Source organism: Mesoplodon densirostris, chromosome 9 (assembly GCF_025265405.1).
Source record: "Mesoplodon densirostris isolate mMesDen1 chromosome 9, mMesDen1 primary haplotype, whole genome shotgun sequence".
NCBI lineage: Eukaryota > Metazoa > Chordata > Mammalia > Artiodactyla > Ziphiidae > Mesoplodon > Mesoplodon densirostris.
In genome coordinates this window covers 26,881,617-26,901,468 of record NC_082669.1, presented here as the reverse complement: position 1 = coordinate 26,901,468, position 19,852 = coordinate 26,881,617, and the positions used below count along the sequence as shown (strand labels likewise).

Genomic DNA, 19,852 nt, shown 5'->3' with positions numbered 1-19,852 from the left:
ACCGGAGCAGGGACATCTGTACTGACAGCCATAAACTAACTCCAAATCTCCACGTCCAAGGGACTGGTTCTGCCAGAGAAACACCTTCCATCCAGGAAGCTTTCTCATGGCTGTGAGGTTCACTTGTTTTCAAACTCAACAAAGCCTTGCACTGTTGTTCAGCGTACGGAAACCCAAGATGCCATGGCAGAGAGGTAAGAAATGACACCGGCCACCTTCTCTCCTTTGAACAAACACAGTGACGTGGGCAGAAAAGGGAACGTCCAGGTTTTACAGGAGCCAATATGCTCAGCAGGGCAGGTGGAGAGCGCACAGGTGGAACAGGAACTATGCTGGTCACAGATGTGGCTGCAGGGTCCCCCAAGAATTCCAGAAGACCTGCCTCTGGCTCTTAGCAAAAACCCAAACTTGAAGAAAGCCAGCAGCCACCACCATCCATGCAGTGGGACAGGGGCTTCTTAGTTCTTCCCAAACCGCCCACCGAAGGTCTGCCCAGCTCTGGCTCTGGCCAAGAGAGTCCTGACTCTTACTCTGGGCTCTGCAGGCCACCGCCCAGGGCTGGAGCTGCCCTCACGGGACCCACACAGCTGGGCTGATGCCGAACTGTCTCAGGGCACGCACAAGCTGGGCACCCCAGTCACTCTGCCAGCCAGATCTCCAAGGCTCTTGCTGTAGCCTGCGGCCCTGGTGGACGTCCTGACGGTCCCGACGTCCAAAGCTGACCTGGTCAACCTCCCTCGGCCACCGAGAAGAGGATGGCGCAAACAAAGACCCTGCTAAAGCCTCGGCGTCTGTGCAGTCTGGGTTCTCCCCTCACCCGAGTCACTGCCCAGCTGCTTCGGGTCATACCTGGACAGTCCCCCTTCCCCAGCCCGGCCACTGGTTCCCGGCCCTGCTCTGCTGGCCGGGCTGGTCCCTGCAGGAGCCCCGAGGCCACCAACGCCCCGAGCATTTGTGCCCTGTGCCCCCAGTGGCCCGCGTGGGCTCCGCTAAGCTTCCTTCCCAGCTGCTCCGGGGGGCAGGTGGTGGCCTGGGGGACAGGGGGCAAGCCCCGAGCCCTGCAGAGACCCCGGCCCGGCTCTGACTGGGAGGCCGGCCGCAGGGGGCACCGGGGGGTGGCCCGCGGCCAGTCTGGTTTGGAGGCCGGCTCTCCCGTAAGGATACATTTTCCGCTCTGAGTTCATGGACCTGTTTTGGGAGCCGCTTCCGTCGGTCCTGCCTTCCAGGAAGTATGTCAGCATCTCGCCCTTGCCCTTGACACTGACTTTGCCTCGGCACACGAAGCGGTAGCAGCCCCGCCGCAGCAGCCTGTGAACTTCCTCCGTGACCTACGGCGGAGAAAGGCGGGCGTCACTCTTGGTCAACGGGGAGCCCACGGGAGGGTCCCTCCCCGACCTGCACTGATCACCCGATCGCCCGGCCTCTGGCCTCCCCAGGTCGGCCTGCAAGCCGGGTCCTGTGCCCCTCCTATGGTCACTCTGGTCACTCGGCGAGAAGGACGTGATCCTGCAAAGAAAGCAGGGGACTCAGAGGGGCCTCAATGGGGCCCTGGACAAGCAGGAGAGGACAGCGTTCGCCATGGGGGGTGCCCAGAGTGGGTGGGCGGGCTGGACAGGGCCCACACGGAACCAGTCCTAGGGGCTGGGGTGTGAGCTCCATGATCACCCCAAGCCCTAGCCAGATGCCTGGACACCGAGCTCCGGCTGTGCAGCCAGGGCCCTCGGGACCCACGGTCACCCCACACGTCTTCGAGGGTCTGGGAGTGGCAGGGAGCAGCTCAGCTGGAAGGGGACAGCACCAGCCCCCATCCCCGTGGCTGGGACGGAACCTCAGGGCCCCGGTGGGCTCGCACCCACCTGCCAGGGACTCCTGGGGCCTCTGTGGGCCAACAGCACGAGAGGGCAGAGGGCACGTTCTCCCAGGGACCACAGGGGTGTGACTTAACTTTCCTGATGCTCAGGCTCCCGGCCAAGGGTTTAAACAAAAGAACTCCTGCCTCACCGAGTTATGAAAAAGGGAAAGGGCAAGAAAGCACTTTCTAATAAGGTTCTGTCAGCAGAAGAGGACACGAGCATTTGGATTCTCCTCACTTGACACTGAAGGGGGAGACCACCTCTTCCCCCGTCACCCCGACTCCCAGCGGCTGCTCTGAAAATCCCCCTCCCCCCACTATATAGTCACCCACCTCTGGCATCTTTATTTAAGACGACTCAGCCCACCCTGAGGCCAGGGTCTCACATCCCCAGGGTGTCAGTCCCCAGCAGAGCTGGGCAGAGGGGCTGCTCTCTCCCCCGCCGGCTTCGCTGGAACCCTGAACCCACCCCCGCCCCCCAACGCAGCTCTCACCCTCGCTAACCGTCGGCCTGCTTCTTGCGTGCGACGGTAAAGGACATGGTCTGTCTCGCCACAACTTACCAAGGCTCCTGGTATTCATAAGTGCTCACTGAATGAAAGAATAAAGGAACCAATGGAAGGAAGGGAGGGAGCGAGGGAGGGAGGGAACCAAGGCCTGCCAGAAACCTGCCCGCAGTTCAGGAAGCAAAAATGACCACAGAACATCAGAACCTGCACAGCTCCCCGGACAGGGAAATCTGCCGATGGATCTGAAAGTGCTGGGAGGGGGTCCCTCAGCTTCCCTCATGGGAAAAACAAGCAAAACTGGCTGATCCAGTGTAGACAGAGGACATGGAACAGAGTAAGCTCAACCCACAAAAAGAGGTCAAGGATGTATCTTTCCCCTTAATTAATTAACTCCTCCAATTTCTGTGGCTGTTCATCAGCAAGGCACTGGCTGGTGCTCGCGCAGGGGGGCAGGTGGCTGCTTGGCGTTCTGGAGAAAGTTCCACGGCCCCTCACCAGGGCTGCCGCCACCCACCCACCGGGATGGAGAATGGCAGGTGGGTGCCTGAGGCCTAGACCCTCACCAGGTCAGCTCCATCTCTTGGGCTTGGGAGCAGGTCAGGTGGTCCCTCCCAGACCTTGTAAATGAGAAGAATGCCGTCCACTTACAAGAAGAGTACCTTGGTCAGCTTGATGGTGACTATTACATTCACAAAGACTTGGACGGTCAAGGAAAAGTGGGGAGTGCTGAAACTCCCCAGGGTGCTGGCTGGTTGGTGGCCCCAGAGCTGCCAAAGACCCCGATCCAAGGCCACACAAGGGCCAGAGCCACACGGCCTCACTCAGTTCCCCAGCAGGGCTCAGCGCACACCAAAGTCCTTCATGGAATTGAGCCACAGACTGGCCGGTTTCACAGGGGAGACGCCACTGTCACAAAGGTCACCACTCAGATGTGGCCTCTGAGACACAAGGTGATCTCAGAGGCTTGCTATTGCGATAAAAGGCTCCATTTTGCTCTTTCCTTTCATGACTGAACCAACCCACAATTCATCTGTTCAAAGAGATCTGGTCTTCCTAGAACCCTGACGTCCAGCTTAAGCCCCAAGATACACACTGACAAAAATCTCTGAGTCTTATCCTTACGTGAGCTCTTTCCTTTCACTGTATGCTCTTGTCTTATGAAGAATGAGAGGTAACAAGATATCCAGATCATTGCACAAAGAAACGCTGGAGGTAAAGATGACCCACCAGGACATGCGGTAAAGCCGAGGTCTGAAGGCAGGTGGGCTCGGGCCTGGGTGTCCTTCCAGGCCACTTGGGAGCTCGGGCTGCACGCCGCCCCTGTGCATCTCTCAGCCGTGACATTCGAGCCAGGAAGTCCCAGGCTGTGAATCAGGGTTGTGTATGATGTCACCGTGGGGGGCCCAGAAAGGGTCCAGGTCAGGGGCTCAGAGACACGAGGTCCCCAGGAGGCCAAGAGGGAGTCCCCTATGAAGTCTGATTCTCAGCCACCTGCATGAGAATCCCTGTGTCTCTGAAGAGGCGGGCTGGGAACTCTCTTTAGAGTTCCCTGTGAGGCCCGGCCAGCAGTAGGTGGGGGGACCCACCCTGCAGCCACACCGACCTCACTCTGCCTGAGAGAGAGTGCTGGGCTCCCATGAAGACACTTCCCGGGAAGCACCTGCTTGGTCCTCAAGTTGATGGCCAAGGTGGAACCTGGGTATTGTCACGGTCAACCTTCTCTTGGCCACCGTACTCCTTGGAAAATGGGGCCCTGGGATGCCCCGGGGACTTTAGTCTGCTCAGAACCCTCTTGTCTGCCTCTCCTGGCACAGCAGGCATGAGGAGGGGTCTCCTTTTTAGGAATTTTGACACAGAAGAAAGAAGACTCCCAGCTGAGGACTAAGGAATGAGAATTTGGGCAGGTGATATCTGATTAGATATTATCCTCAGGAAAAAGTTAAGACACCTCTTTGCAAACCTTCGTCATTAATATGTGAGTCTCTTGTTCACTTCTTCAAAAGAACCAAAGGTTTAACCTGGGCTCGCAAAGGGAAGGGATCTCTCCTGGGCTGCGACCAGGAACCCCTACAAGAACCACACAACAGTGGAGCATAAGTGTTTCTCCCTTTAAACTGGGAAGACGAGCACGATGGGCTGGAGGGGAAGAGCCTTCAGCCAAGGGGGTGGCCAAGTGGCCAGGCCAGGTCACGTGGGCCGCCAGATGGAGGGACTGCAGGTCTTACCCAGGTTGACAAATGTCACCAGAGCCCGGCTTCTGTCCTGCCCTGTCCCAAGTGCATGGGGTGCTGCCACCCGAGCCGAAGGGCAGGAGGGGAGGGGCCTGGTCTGCTAAGACCTCCTGCGATGCGGGTCCTCCAGGAGGTCCGGGCCGAGGGACTTTGCCCTGCGGGAGTCCAGACACAGATATCACCGGGCAGCCCAGCAGCCGGCAGAGGCTGCATGGCGTACCGGAGTCCCTGCCATGGCAAACATCCCTCACAGGAGGCCGGAGAGAGAGGGACAGCTCTGAGCAGAGGGGTGGCCGACCCAGATCGGATGTTACAAACTTAGAGATGTGATGTCGGCACTGGACAGCAGCCAGGCTGGAGAGTGGAGGGGGCTCCCGCAGGTGTTCCCCTGGGGCATGAGCAGCTCCTGGGGAAGGCTGCGAGAAACATAGGTGAAAGATCCTCTTAGAAAAGGAACACGGTGTCCTGGGATGGACGGCAGTACGACAACGTGGACGCACTTAACACACCTGAGCTGTGCACTTAAAAACAGCTAAGATGGTCTGCTTTACGATATGTGTATTCCACCACCGTGAGAAAAGTTTAAGGGAACAAATGCAGAGGTGCAGAGATGCTGCATGCAGACCCCGCCTGTGTTCTGAGCAGGAGAGCTCCAGGAAGATTTTGCTGGCTGTCTTTTAGGCTGACGAATCCAAGGGACCCACCAAGGTACCTGTCCGAGGGTTAGCACCCGACGAATGCAGGCAGGGGCCCCGGGAACTGAACAGGTATGACGCGAGAGGGCCCCAGGCAGGCAACCTTCTCATTGGAACCGCATCCTGCAGGGGCCGCACCCCAGTGCCTCTCTAAAAACCTGGGGTGAATGCACGTGTCTCGCAGGGTCTACGGAGGACCAAGTGAGACTTTGTGATCAAGTAAAGGAGCAACGCTAACTGGCTGCCAGGTGGTGGCTACCTCAAGGCCAGGCCACAGCAGGAGGGCAGTGGCCCTAGTCACCCAGCACTACGTTCTCTGCCCCATCCATCCGGGCCCCCAGAGGCCAACCGAAGCCCACACGGGGGACAGGCTCCTTCCCTCTGTGTGACCCACGCTTGCGTGTTTGTTCCAAGGGAAATCCCGAGAGTGGAACCACACGGCCACATACCACGAAGCGCAGGGGTCACTGTCTCTTACACCTTCAGTGCCAGCCAGTGCCAGAGCACCTGCTTCGCATCCCAAGTGAGCGCCCGCAGGTTCTTAGGTCAGGGGGCCCCACAGCACCAGTCCTTTAAACGGTGAGGCAGCCCCTTCCCTTCTAGGGAGCCATCACTCACTATCCCCATCTCTGCGCCTGGCCACACAGAGGCCAACCTCCAAGGCTGCAGACACACTGAGCCTTGCGTCTTGGTGTTCCTACCCAGAGGAGGCAGACCAGGACAGGAGGACGCAGGCTGCGGGGCTGGGCGGCCGCCCCCACCCCACCCTTGCCCCTTCCACCTCAGCCTCCCGCCGGCAGGATGGGCACCTGTGCCTTGGGGACTTCCAAGTGAACTGACCTGGATTCTGCCCTGGACGCCGGTGCTGTCCATCCGACTGGCCACGTTGACCGTATTTCCCCAGATGTCGTACTGCGGCCTGCGAGCCCCGATCACTCCAGCCACCACGGGGCCAACGTTGATGCCTGGAAAAGAGCCGCGCGGGGCGTCAGTGGGGAGGCCTCCGAGGGGAGGAGCAGCCCCTTGTGAGGTCATGGATTCCTGGGGTCACCCAGTGCAACGCCCCTCCCCAAAGCAGGGACCCCAGAGCATCGCCGAGAGGCAGCTCCCGGGCTCTGCTTGCCTGACGCACCATCAGGAAGCGGTCCTGATCCCGGGAAAAAGCCTCATTTCCTGGAACAGCGACCCCATGCCGAGTCTTGCTGCTCGGAAGGCTGACCGTTCAGTCTGTGGGCCACAGTGTGTCCCTCCACCCCCAGCTCCCTCTTCCAGAAAGGACAGAGGCTCAACTGGCTCCCTGGATGGGATCCCTCGGCTCCTCTGGGTGTCGGGCCCAGAACTACGTATTTTCAGGGCGCTCTGAAGGAGATTGGAGGCGCCCTTGTCTTTATGTGGCACAGGGTCCAACTGGCCTGGACAGTGACACAGGCCCAAGTGCCCCCAGTCGCCCCTGCAGCCAGGTCTGGGCTGACACCACAGCATACCTTCTGACTCAGTACTCTGCGTCGATTTTCCTCAGCTTAGCCAAGCACGTGAATAACGTTTCAGACGCTGGCCTAGTCAACCCCCCAAAACCGGGGCAGTGGGTGCTGGCGTCTCTGGGAGGAGGTAGGGGTGGAACTGGATGGGCGGAGCTGGGAGCCTCAGGCTAGGTGGATGTGGGAGCCCAGGGAGGAGCCCCAGAGGGGCCACTTCCACATGGCTGGTGGGACCTGGGGAACCCCTTCTACCACCCCAGATGCCCCTATCCATGTGGACGAGACTGAGCCAGGATGCAGCCTCCTGTGTGACTGGCCATCCAGGCACAGAGGTGCGACTGGCCTATGGGTCCTCAGTAGGAGAGTAAGAAACAGAATTTCCCTGATGGACCCTTACGTCTATTAATCCAAGCCCACGGCCCCAGAGGAGAACTGGACCCCAGGGGTGAGGCGCAGAGGGTGCCCTGCCCCTACCTCCAGCACGTCCCTCGGGCTGGGCACCAGGGCTTAGTCAGCACCGTGTTTAAGCACATCAGACCTCTACCCACTTTGGGGGCTACCACCCCTCATGCTCAAGCCCAGCTCTAAGTTCTGTCCTTTAAGACCACTAGACATTTGAATTGTAAAACAACCACAAATATCCTGTTTAACTATATTGTGGACTAGTAGGTAATGGGGGGGGAAAAGGGGGGAGGGAGGGAGGGAGGGAAGGAGGAAGGAAGGAAGGTAAAAAGGAAGGGGAAAGAGAAAGAGAGAGAGGGAGGGATAAAAAGGAGAGGAAAGAAAGAGAGAAAGGGAGGGAGGAAGGGAAAGAAAGAAAGGAAGGAAGGAAGGAAGAAAGAAAGAAAAAAGAAAGAAAGGAAGGAAGAAAGGACAGAAAGGAAGACAGGCAGAGAGAGAGAAAGGAAGACATCTCTCGTTTAACTATATCCTTGACTAATACAAATTTTCCTGGTAAGCCCAGAAAAAAAGTGAATTTAAGACTGAAAAAAAAGAAACCCTACAAGTTTGATAAGAGCTACAGAGGAGCTTAGACCCCGGGTGGTTCCCCTCCTCACTCGCAGGCAAGGCAAGGGAACCCAGGAGGACAAAAGACCCAGCCCGAGCCTGCACCCTGGGCTTCTGCACAGCCTTGGCCCCAGTGTTTCGGGCCTGCTGACAGGGGCACCTTCCTCCAGCTAAGTGTGGACTCAGAGGTGTATCTGAGTCTTTAAGACAATCAAGATTTCTCCTGCGTTTCCTAAGCTGCACAATGACCCTTCCAGGTCCTCAGGCACTGATAACCAGCTCTGAGGTGGGCCCAGCTGTCCCTGCGTCCCATGCACTGCTCTGGGAGGTGCCATCCTCCTTCCTGTGAGACAAGGGAGCCTGGACCAATGACCCCCGCTCCTAGGGGACAGCCCAGGCCATCAGCTCCCGGAGCCAGTGCAGGAAGGGTGAGCTGGCCCGAACGATGGGGCAGCTCGCAGCCACGTACCAACACGGAGCACGAAGTCGTTGTAAGACTGGTAGTTGATCTCATCCAGGACGTCGAACATCTCAATGGCAAAATCTGCCAATGTGCTGAGGTGGGAGGAGATGCACTTCTTAGCCTGGATGTGAGCAGACACGGGTTATTACGTTTGACGGGTGCAAGGGCAGAGGGGCCAGGGACACTCAGCCAGGGACCTGCGGGGGTGGGCGGACCAGCCTGTACCCCTCACAGGATCAGGGAGGGACTTGATCCCCATGTTAACAATGCAGCAGCCCCACTGGCTGGGCCTGGGGCTGACTGGGTGGCACCCTACAGCTGCCCTAGTGTGTGTTTATCATCCCATTCTACAGGTAAGGGACTGAAACAGAGGAGGAATATTATTGCCCAAGGCTCCCAGCTCCTGAGGGCAGAGACTGAGGCCATCTGAGCCCAGGCAGAACCCTTCTGCAGGAATGGGGGCAGGGGGGAACCCTGTGGTGGGAGACCAGATGTCCCACTGCTCAGACAATGCTGCCACCGGCCCATCGGAAACAAGCAAAGCAAGGTGAGCAGAGTGGGTCTGAGTCAACGCTCACACAGCAGACAGCAGTTCCAGCCCTCCTTCCTCACACTGATTCGGTCTCTTTCATTGTGTTGTGTTGAAAGATCCTCTCTTTTGTGAAAAAACAACTGTAAATTTTTTTCTTTTTCTAATGATATCAAGGTTACTTGCTTTTCTTTTTTTTAGGAATATTTTCATAGTCCTCAAAGTTGGGGAACTAATGCTTTTTTTAAAAAAATTAACTGACAATTTTTTTAGAACAGTTTTAGGTTTACAGGTAAATTGAACAGGTAAGTGTAGAGAGTTCCCATATACTACCCCCGTACCATCCCTCGCACATAGAGAGTTTCCCCTATTATTAACATCTTGCTTTAGGGTATGGTGTATTTGTTCCCATCGAATGAACCTACATTGATTCATTATTATTAACTAAAGTCCACAATTTACGTTAGGGTTCACTCTATGTGCTGTGTGTTCTACGGGTTTTAAAAAATGCAGAATTTCATGTATCCATAATTGTAGTAGAATACAGAACAGTTTCACTGTCCTCTAAATCCTCCATCTATTCCCTCAAACCCTGGAAACTATTATTTACTGTCTCCATAGTTTTGCCTTTTCCAGAATATCATATAGTTAGAATCACAAAGTATGTAGCTTTTCCAGATTGGCTTCTTTCACTTAACTTAAGGTTCCTCCATGTCTTTTCATGCTTTGATAGCTCATTTCTTTTTAGTGCTAAATAATATTCCATTGTATGGACGTATTACAGTTTATTTATTCATTCACCTGTTGAAGGACACCCTGGTTGCTTTCAAGGTTTGCAATTATGAATAAATCTGCTACGAACATCCTTGGGCAGGTTTTTGTGTGGACATAAGTTTTCAACTCTTCTGGATAAGTAACAAGGAGAGTGATGGCTGGATCATATGGTAAGAGCATATTTAGTTCTATAAGAACTCAAACTGTCTTCCAAAGTGGCTGCACCATTTTGCATTCCCTCCAGCAATGAGTGAGAGTTCCTACGGCTCCACATCCTCACCAGCATGTGGCAGTGTCTGTGTTCTGGATTTTGGCCACTCTAATAAGTGTGAAATTGTATTTTGTTGTTTTAATTTGCATTTCCTGATGACATATGATACGGAGCATCTTGTCATATGCTTATTTGCCATCTGTATATCTTCTTTGGTAAAGTGTCTGTTCCCATCTTTTGATGGAACACTTTTTGATTGGGCTATTTGTCTTCTTTATTTTAAGAGTTCTTTGTATATTTTGGGTACAAAGCCTTTATCAGATAGGTGGTTTGCAAAGATTTTCTCCAAGTGTATGGCTTGTCTTTTCATTATAGTATTTTCCACAAATAGAATTTTAAAATTTTAATTAAGTCCAATATAAGTGTTTTCTTTCACGGATCACGCTTTTGGTAGTGTATGTAAAAACTCATCACCAAACCCAAGGTTACCTAGATTTTCTCCTATGTTATCTTCCAGATGTTTTATAGTGTTGCATGTCACATTTAGGCCTATGATACATTTTGAGTTAATTTTTGTGAACAGTGTAAGGTCTGTGTGTCTAGATTTATTTTAAAAATATTATTTAGATAGATAGATATTCAATTTTTCTAGCACCATTTGTTGAAGATTATCTTTGCTCCATTTGTCAAAGATCAGTTGATGATATTTATGTGGATCTATTTCTGGGCTCTCTATTCTGTTCCACTGGTTTATTTGACTAACCCCTTTTGCCAAAACCATACTGTATTGATTACTGCAGCTCTATAGCAAGTCTTGATTTTTAGTGGTGTCAGTCCTCTAACTTTGTCCTGCTTCTGCTATGTTGTGTTGACTACCCTCAGTCTTTTGTCTTCCCATGTAAACTCAGGATCAGTTGGTCAATATCACATAATAACCTGCTGCACTTTTCATCAGGACTGCATTAAATCTACAGATCAAGTGGGAATCTGACATCTTAACGATACTGAGTTTTCCTATGCAGAAATATGGAGTATCTCTTGACTTATTTAGATATTTGATCTAAATAAGCACTGGGCCCAGTGCTTTCTGTTTTGGAAGGTTATTAATTACTGGTTCGATTTTTAAAATAGATATAGACCTACCCAGATTATCTATTTTTCTTATGTGAGTTTTAGCAGATTGTGTCTTCCAAAGAATTGGTCCATTTCACCTAAGTTACCAAATTTGTGGGCATATAGTTATACTTTTATACTAGTTGGAAATAGTAACTTTTAAAATGTTTGATTTTATAATTGTCTGTAGTTAAAGATACAGAGATAAAATAGAAATTTCTATGTTGATTTTATATCCAGCAAGTTTAGTAAAGTCACTTAAAAATTCTATCAGTTTACATGTAAACATTTTAGCACTGTATATTCTAAACATGCAAGCAATTTGAGAATGATGGTTTTGTTCCTATTTTTGCAATTCATAACTCTTCTGTTTACTTTTCTTCCCTTATTGGACTGGCCAGGACCTCCAGTGTAGCACCACACATTTGTCCACAATATACTTTAACATCTTTTAAATGTCCACTGGTTCAGTGGGAATGGCCCCTCTTTTGTTTCTAATATTAGTAATTTGTGTCTTCTCCCTTTTTCTTGGTTAGCATGGCTAGAGATTAGCAATTTTATTGATTTTTTCAAAGAGCCAACTTTTGGTTTCATTGATTTTCTTTGATTTGTCTTTGATTTCATTGATTTGTGCTCTGATTTTTACTATTTCTTTTATTCTGCTGCTTTAGGTTTATACTGCTCTACTTTCTCTACTTTTCTAAGGTGGAAGGTTATTGATTTTGGATTGGTCTTCTTTTCTAATGTATGAATTCAATGACATAAATTTCTCTCTAAGCACTGCTTTTCCAGCACCCCACAAATTTTGATAAGTTATATTTTTATTTTCATTTAGTTAAAATATTTTTCAACTTCTCTTGAGATTTCTTTTTTTTTTTTGTCCTTTGTATCACTTAGACGTGTACTGCTTCATCTCCAAATAATTTGGAATTTTCCAATTATCTCCTAGCAATAGATTTCTACTTTAATTCCACTCTAGTCTAAGAATATAGTTTATATTATTTCAATTATTTTAAATTTATTAAGCTGTGTTTTATGGCCCAGAATGTGGCCTATCTTGGTAAATGTCCCATGTGAGCTTCAAAAGAAGTATATTCTGCTGTCCTTGGATGAAATAGTCTACAGATGTTAATTACATCCAGGTGATTGATGATGCTGTGAATTCAGTTCCGCTCTCTTTACAGATTTCCAGCCAACTGGATCTACCGATTACTGATAGCAGGGTACTGAAGTCTCCAACAAAAATAGTGGATTCATCTATTTCTCCTTGCAGTTCTATCAGTTTTCGCCCCCTGTTGTTAAGTGCATAAATATCAAAGATTGTTATGTATTCTTGGAGAATTAACTCCTTTATAACCTAGCTCTTCATCCCTGATAATTTTCCTTGATCTGTAATTTGCTTTGTCTGAAATTAAGATAGCTACTTGAGCTTTTAACAGTGCTAGCATGGTATCTCTTTCTACATCCTTTTATTTTTAATGTATCTGTGACTTTATATTTAAAGTGTGTTTTTTGCAGAAAACCTAGCTGGGTCTTGTTTTTTAGCCACTGTGCTAGTTTCTGTTTTTTCATTGGTGTATTTAGACCATTCACATTTAAGGTGATTATTGATATAGTTAGATTAGCATCTACCACATGTATAACTGCTTTCTATTCATGACACTTTTTTGTTTTTTTTACATCTTCCTCTCTTTTTCTGCCTTTTTTATAGGGGCAACCTGAGGACTTTATTCAAAATCCTGAACTGGGAAAGGGGAACACTCAGTGATGCCAGGCTGCCAGGATGGGGCCAGGGTGGTAGGGAGGGGGCAGGGCTGGAGGTAGTTCTTGCGCCCAGCCTTCCGTGTTGACCTTCCCCAGAAGGTTGTGACTGCAGAGAACTGGCCACTGACAAGACAGCCTGCAGGCTGCTGCCCTAATCCAGTGCAGAGGGCAAACTGAGGCTCACAGTGGGGGGCCTGCCCATGGTCCCTGGGCAGCTGGGGGCAGAGCCTGGGCCCAGCCCCTGAGAAGGGCACACCTGTCAGCCTGCGCTCACCTTGGTCCCAGCCGTGGGCGCCAGCCCCACAGCAGCCATGTAGGTGCTTCCGATGGTCTTGATCTTCTCCAGGTCCTTGTAAAAGTCTTTGTCCATGAGCTTTGTTTGAAACACAAAACTGTTAAACGTTACATAACATCTTATAAAAGTCACGGCGGTGTACGGCCGCCAGGAGCAACCGCAGACAGGCACATTCTGCAAAGCAACATGTCTTCTTCATGTAGGCATGAGACAAGTTCTGGGGCTGCACTGAGAGACGCAGGCCTCAGGGGCTCCAGCAAAGGTACTTAAAAGAGGTGTCAAAGGGCTTCCCTGGTGGCGCAGTGGTTGAGAGTCCGCCTGCCGATGCAGGGGACGCGGGTTCGTGCCCCAGTCCGGGAAGATCCCACGTGCCACGGAGCGGCTGGGCCCGTGAGCCATGGCCGCTGAGCCTGCGCATCCGGAGCCTGCGCTCCGCAACAGGAGAGGCCGCAGCGGTGAGAGGACCGCGTACCGCAAAAAAAAAAAAAAGAGGCGCCAAGGAGGAACCATACAGAATACACTCCCGTCCTCCAGCAGCTGAGCTCACAACCACCCAGGGGGCAGACGGGCCCCAGTGAGGGAAGCAGGACTGGCACAGACTGGAAGCCTGGTTTTGGAGGGTGCAAAGGTGCCTGCCCCCCAACCTGCAGGTGAAGCTGCCCACCTGAGCTCGACCTTCACAAGGCAGGGCACAGACTCCAGCACCCGCCCTCCCCATCCTAAGGCACATTTCCTTCCTCAACGGTCACGGTTGGTTGGGATTCCCAAGGAGACAAAAGGCACGTGCTCCCCCTGGCCCTGTGCCATCCACAGAGCACGTGCTACATCGGTGGACGCAATTCAGGACTCGGTTGGAGGAGGGGCACCAGGACGGCCCAGGCCCAGGGGGGTGAGGACTGTGGGGCGGCCCTTACCTCGTCAAAGTCGGCGATGATCTCGTTGAGGAGGCGCAGACACTCCACCCCCATGTTGTTGCCATCCAGCTCAATGTAGAAGTCGTTGAAGTTGGGGATGGAGGCGAACATGACCCCCACCTGCGAGTACGACTGGTAGTACAGGTCCTGGGGGTGAAAGGTTGGGTCAGGCACTGAGGAGGCAGCTAGAGCAGCATTCAGGGCTGGCGCTGGGAGCGGGGCCCACGGACCAGTCCTGAGACGGGGCTGCCAAGTCGCGCTGGCACCTCGGGCCACGCGAGGAGGGGGCTTGGAGGATCTAGGCCGACGCGGGGTAATTCAGCTCACAGGTGGGTGCAGAGTCCCCAGCAAGCGGGGGAGGCACCAGGGAAGGATGCACCGTTCTGAGAAAACAACCAGCTCCAGACGCCCCCAGCCCAGCGGGATGAAAACATGAGCCCTGGAGCTCTTTCAGGCCAAAGCTAGTCAAGCTAAGCCTGGGGGGTTTGTTGCCTTTAGGACCTAAAAACCCAGCCTGAGCCTCTTTATTTTTGAGTCGGCTTTTGGAAGCCCTGCTCTATGCTGTCTGGGTGGTTCCAGAGCTTTACTGCAGTAGGTCGTGGCCACTAGGACGTTCTGAGCAAGCCAGACAGCTCTGAGCACAGAGAAGGGAGTGAACCGCCAGCCCTACGGGTGGGTGAGGCAGGTTCTAGGGGCCCACCCAGGACGTGCAGGTCTTGCAACGGCACTTCCCAACCTCGTGTGCAGTTTACTGAAGCCTACTCGCCTTCCTTGTGGGGACAGTGGATGCTGTGCTCTCTCCCAGGATCAAAGGGGAGGGCATGCTAGCTCTGGGCACCCATCACCCCCGTGGCCCAGAGGCCTCAGATGGTCTAGTCCCCACCCTGCCCTTGGGGTGGCCAGAGGGGCCTCTCCACCTCGGTGCTCACCATGTTCCGGGGGTTGGACATGAGGAAGTGCTGCGCGACGTGGGCCGGCAGGAGGTTGAAGAGAATCCTCTTGTTGTCCAGCTTCACCCTCTCCATGTCGTCCCGCTCCTCCTCTGCCTGCGGAGTGGTCCTCTGTTAGCCACCAGCCCGCCCACTCACGCTTCCCTGCTCCTTCGACTACCCACCATGCGACAAGATTCTCCCCTGGACCAGACTCTGGACGCTCTTCCCAAATGGGCCCTGACGTCGGGGCATCCACGTTCATCTCTGCATCGTCCAGTTTGAGCAAGAGCCCCGCTTAGTCAGTTTAACCGGACACCCCATCCTTGACATCTGATCACCTCAGATATCTGATCACGTTCCTCATCTCCGTGCCCCGCCAGGTGATGTCGGATCACCTTGGCCTGCTCTCAGCAGGACTCCTGTTAGGTCAGTTTAGCCGGAAGCCCCCTCACCCCGGATGCCTCCTTTGGTAGTTTTCCATCCACTGGCCCCCACCCTGCCCCTAGGCTATAAAGCCCCGCTTGCCCGCCCTCTATTTTGGGTTGAGCCTGCTCTCTCCCACTGCAGTGGTCCCTATGCCCGACGCAACACTCCTGAAAAACGTCTGCCTTACCCTCTTTAATGAGAGCTCTGAATTATTACATCTGTAATGCATGCGTCTTTCTACTATCCAAGCTAAATGCCAAGTAAGCCAACGGTCTCCACCAGGCTCATCTCCACGCCCCTTCCAGGTAGTGACTAGGTCAACATTAGGGGCCCAGAGGATCCACGCAATTCTGGACGAGTCACCACCCGGATCAGCTAGAGCTTTCAAAGGACAGACAATAAGGGGCCTGGCCTCAATTTCCAGGGTCTACCCCCAGCCATCTTCTGGGGACCAGAGACCTGAAGCAGCCCTCTGTGGGGCACATGCCCACTCCCAGGACACACCAAGCCTCCAGCAGCCTCCGATGTGCCTCCAGAGCACTGCGGGCTCACTGGGAATGCCCGAAGCCAGCGGTGGACCCTCCCTAAGCTCCTATGTCCTCTAGAATCTCTTGGCTTTCAGCAGGACTCACATGTCTCTGGGCGCTGAGACAAGCAGAAAGCTGCAGGGGCCGGGGGGGCAGACCCAGTGGAGCAGAGGGTAGAAGCTGGCGGGTCCAACTGGGGGACACGGCAGAGCAGATGGCAGGTGCGGTACGGGTCCCAGCTAACTGGCCTCTTAGCTCCAGGGCCCTGAGAGACTAATGCAACCAGTGGTGATGGCCCCACTCATTGGCCACCATGAGGGCTCAAGAGGCGATGCTGGCAAAGTGCTGAGGGCAGCCTAAGGTCAGGTGCCAGCCCTCAGAAATGGAGGCCACTGGGATCACTGTCAGTCACTGTCCCCCACTTCCACATCTGGCATCTGGCCGTAGTCAGGGAAGGAGCTCAACTGGGGGGACATTACATCAGCATTACAGGGGCAACAAGCTCTTGAATGCAGTGACAATGTCACAGGCATGCTGTGTTGACGGCCTGCGGCCGCCATCAAAACCCACGCCATGGAGGGCAGCACACCCTGGTTCAAGTGGCCGGGTACGGAGCTCCAATTACCTCGTCATAAAATGAAACACCCATTCATAGAGGCACCATTCCTACCTATCAGGGGGTTAGGAGGGCGCGTGTTAGCTCGTAAGCCTTGAAGAGCGTCACCTATTTTTGGTGGTGTTATTATAATAACAGTTGAAGTGGTCGGCTACACACTGCTGGATTTCATGCAGTGATTCCACCAGTTAAAAGCAAGCATGTGAGACCCCCAAAGGTGGATGTGAGGAGGCCTCAGGCCACAGCTGCCAGGAGGAAGGGGGCCCAACCAGGAGTCCCAGGCCTCCTCTAGGGCGTTTTCTGGGAAAACAAGATGTGTGGTCCACAGGAGCCGTTAGTTAGCAACGAGGCTGATGCACGACAGGTTTCATCCTGCCCCTTAAAGCGGGTAGACATGCTGCAAGTGAGGACACCAGAAGGAGGCCAGGAGCCCCAGGATCTGGCTCCGACAAGCATGGACCCTGCAGACAGGGCTGTGGCTGTGGACAGCGGCTGAGATGGGTATCAGAAGACACAGCCGTGTGGGGAAGAAAAGCCTCACAAGGGAAACGGGAACCTCTCCTAAGACACGTATAATTAATTTCCTGTTAACACGTGTGCACTGACACACAAAAGAAAGTTTTTTGAAAGATGAGATAAAGAGAAAGTAAATAATATGTTTTAAATAACAGGTTTTAGAAATTTATTAATGGCACAAAAAATTTTGCTCTCTCCAAAATATTAATGTTAACAGTATTTTAATGAATGCAGTGTAACTGAATATGTTTCAACTTTTAAAAAAATTTTGATTGATCACTTTGTGTGTTGAAAAGCTTTCGTTCTAATTTCGGTTTATTTCAATTTATTTACAGTTAACTTAGATTTATGGGCTATCAGATTAGCTCTCTTTCTAAATAATCAACTATTTTTTAATCCATCCACAGATGTGAATGTTTTTGTTGAAATCTGACTGATAAATGTCTATCTTACAAACTAAGCAGAAGAAGTTGGATTGTTATATTTTTCACAAATAAGATGAAAATCCACTGAAGTTCTCTTTTTGTAAGACTTTCCAACCAGCCAGGAGGTATTGGTAAGAAAGAGCTGTGGGTAATATACATTATTCCTGTAAACAAAATCACACGACAGAGACACATACAACACCCATTTTCAAAATTTTTCCTTGGGCTTCCCTGGTGGCGCAGTGGTTGACAGTCCACCTGCTGATGCAGGGGACACGGGTTCATGCCCCGGTCCAGGAAGATCCCACATGCCATGGAGCGGCTAGGCCCGTGAGCCATGGCCGCTGAGCCTGCGTGCCCGGAGCCTGTGCTCTGCAACGGGAGGGGCCACAGCAGTGAGAGGCCCGCGTACCGCAAAAAAAAAAAAAAAAAAAAAAAAGAAAAAGAAAGTTTTCTCTACAGCATAGTTTCCTTAGTTATCAAAGGGGAAGAGATGGGGGGATAAATTAGGAGTTTGGGATTAACATATACACAGTACTATATATAAAATAGATAACCAACCTGAAACTAATACAACATGGTAAATCAACTATACTTCAACAAAAAAATTAAAAAATTAAATTAAAAAAGCATGTTCCTTCTCACGTGTCAAAAATCTGACCCCTGACTCTATAGGACAGATTATGGGAGCTTACCTTTCAGAAATTAATTACCCGGGGACATCTTACAGACAGCTACATGGCATCTCAGAAGGGCACCCAGCCTGGGAGCACTAACTTTTGGTAAACAGAACAGAGCAAAACAAAAAATAGCACAACCTGACAACTCCCCGCAGATGACCGGTGAGCCACTGTGCCCTGTGACTCTTGGTGTGACCCCTATGAGGTGCTGTGAAGCTTTCGGTCTAACCAGCCAAACAAGTAGACCCTGACCCAGAAGCTGGAGTTAAGGACAGCTCGCTAAAAATGAGCAACTGAGTGAAGGTGGCACCGGCCTCGCTATGCCTGGGCAGTGATGTCCCTGCCTGTGTCCTAGAAGTGACATCTGGCCAGAGTGAGATCAACCCAGCCAGCTGATTCTTCAACGAGGAAAGCATGTTTCTTAATTTTCAGATTCGCTCACTATAAACAGAACTTGTGATGTTGTTACACAGTGTTCCCCAGAGAAACAGAAACAACAGGGCAGATATAGATACACAGGAAGAGATTTATGATGAGGAGTTGGCTCTCATGATTATGGAGGCTGAGAAGTCCCACCATCTGCTGTCTGCAAACTGGAGACCCAGAAGACCTGGTGGTGTAACTCCTGAAGGTCTGAGAACCAGGGTGCTGAGGGCAGAGACAATGTCCCAGATTGTGTAGTCAGGCGAGAGGGGCTCCAATTCTCCCTTCCTCCACCTTTCTGTTCTATTCAGGCCTCCCTCAACGGATTGGATGAGGCCCACCACATTAGGAGGGGAAATCTGTTCTACTGAATCCAGATTCAAATGCTAATCTCATCCAGAGGTACCCTTCCAGACATACGGAGAAAAACCTTTGGCCAAATAACTAGGCACCTCGTGATCCAGCCAAGTTCACACATAAGCGAACCATCATGATGTCTTCTTCCAAAACCCCACTGTGCTATCTCACTTGCCTTCTGGGGTACACACACCCCTCTTTGGGACGCCCAGGCTCTGAGAACCACCTCCTCCTGGGGAAGCACAGAAAGGGAAAGGACCTTTCCAAAGCACACAGAGCAGCTGAGACAGAGGGTCATCCGTCTCCAGGTGAGAAGGACTTCATCTCTAACTCTTGAACTGAATCATTCCTAGTTGCCTCCCTTTGATAATTTAGTCTCACTTGAGGAAAAGGCACTCTGTGAGACATGTGCATCAACAACTGCATCAGCTGGGCAGGTGATCAATGATGGCGCTTGTCTCCAGAGAGAGCAGCTGCCCTGCAGAGGGGACAAGTGTGGAGATTCAGGGTGGACCAGGCTGGTCAGGCCACACGGGGCACAGGCTTCCAGAGGAGCCCCCAGTCCACTGTCAAGAGGGTGAAACATGAGCAGAGGTGGGGTCAGAGGAACAGAGATAAAGATGATAGCAGACTTATCATTAAAAGCAATGCCAGGCAAAAGGTGGCGGAACATCTTTAACACACTGAAAAGAAAAAAAGATCATGAACTCAGAATCCTATACCCAGCAAAAGTATCTTTCAACCACAAAGGCAAAATGAAGAGTTTTTCAGACACGCAAGAGGTGAAAGAATTCATCACAAACAGACTTGCAAGAAACATTAAAGTGGGTCCTTCAGGCAGAAGGAAGATGACAACAGACAGAAGCCTGGATCTGCACAGAGGAATGAAAAGCACCAGAAATCATAACTATGTGGGTAAACAAAAAATACTCTTTTTCATTATAACATATCTTTAAAATAGACTTTAATGTTTATGATGGAAATAATAATATATTTGGGGGTTTATAATATATGTACAAATAAAATCTATGATGATGTCAATGGCAAAATCCCTAGGATGGAAGAAACCAATGTACATACTGTTGTTATGGTTCTTATACTATATGTGAGGTAG

At 51.5% G+C, this 19,852-nt stretch overlaps 1 protein-coding gene across 1 annotated transcript in view; it reads right to left on the bottom strand.

The window, feature by feature from the left end:
* Positions 1-989: 989 nt before the first annotated feature.
* The window catches only part of ADCY1 (adenylate cyclase 1), a 115,767-nt gene continuing 96,904 nt past the window's right edge, over positions 990-19,852 (bottom strand). Inside the window, exons 15-20 of the mRNA XM_060108374.1 lie at positions 14,766-14,882; positions 13,837-13,983; positions 12,902-13,000; positions 8,243-8,357; positions 6,128-6,252; positions 990-1,328 (exon numbers count right to left, since the gene is read on the bottom strand). Of these exons, the coding sequence (XP_059964357.1) occupies positions 990-1,328; positions 6,128-6,252; positions 8,243-8,357; positions 12,902-13,000; positions 13,837-13,983; positions 14,766-14,882 (942 nt within the window). The remainder of the gene's footprint in view (positions 1,329-6,127; positions 6,253-8,242; positions 8,358-12,901; positions 13,001-13,836; positions 13,984-14,765; positions 14,883-19,852) is intronic.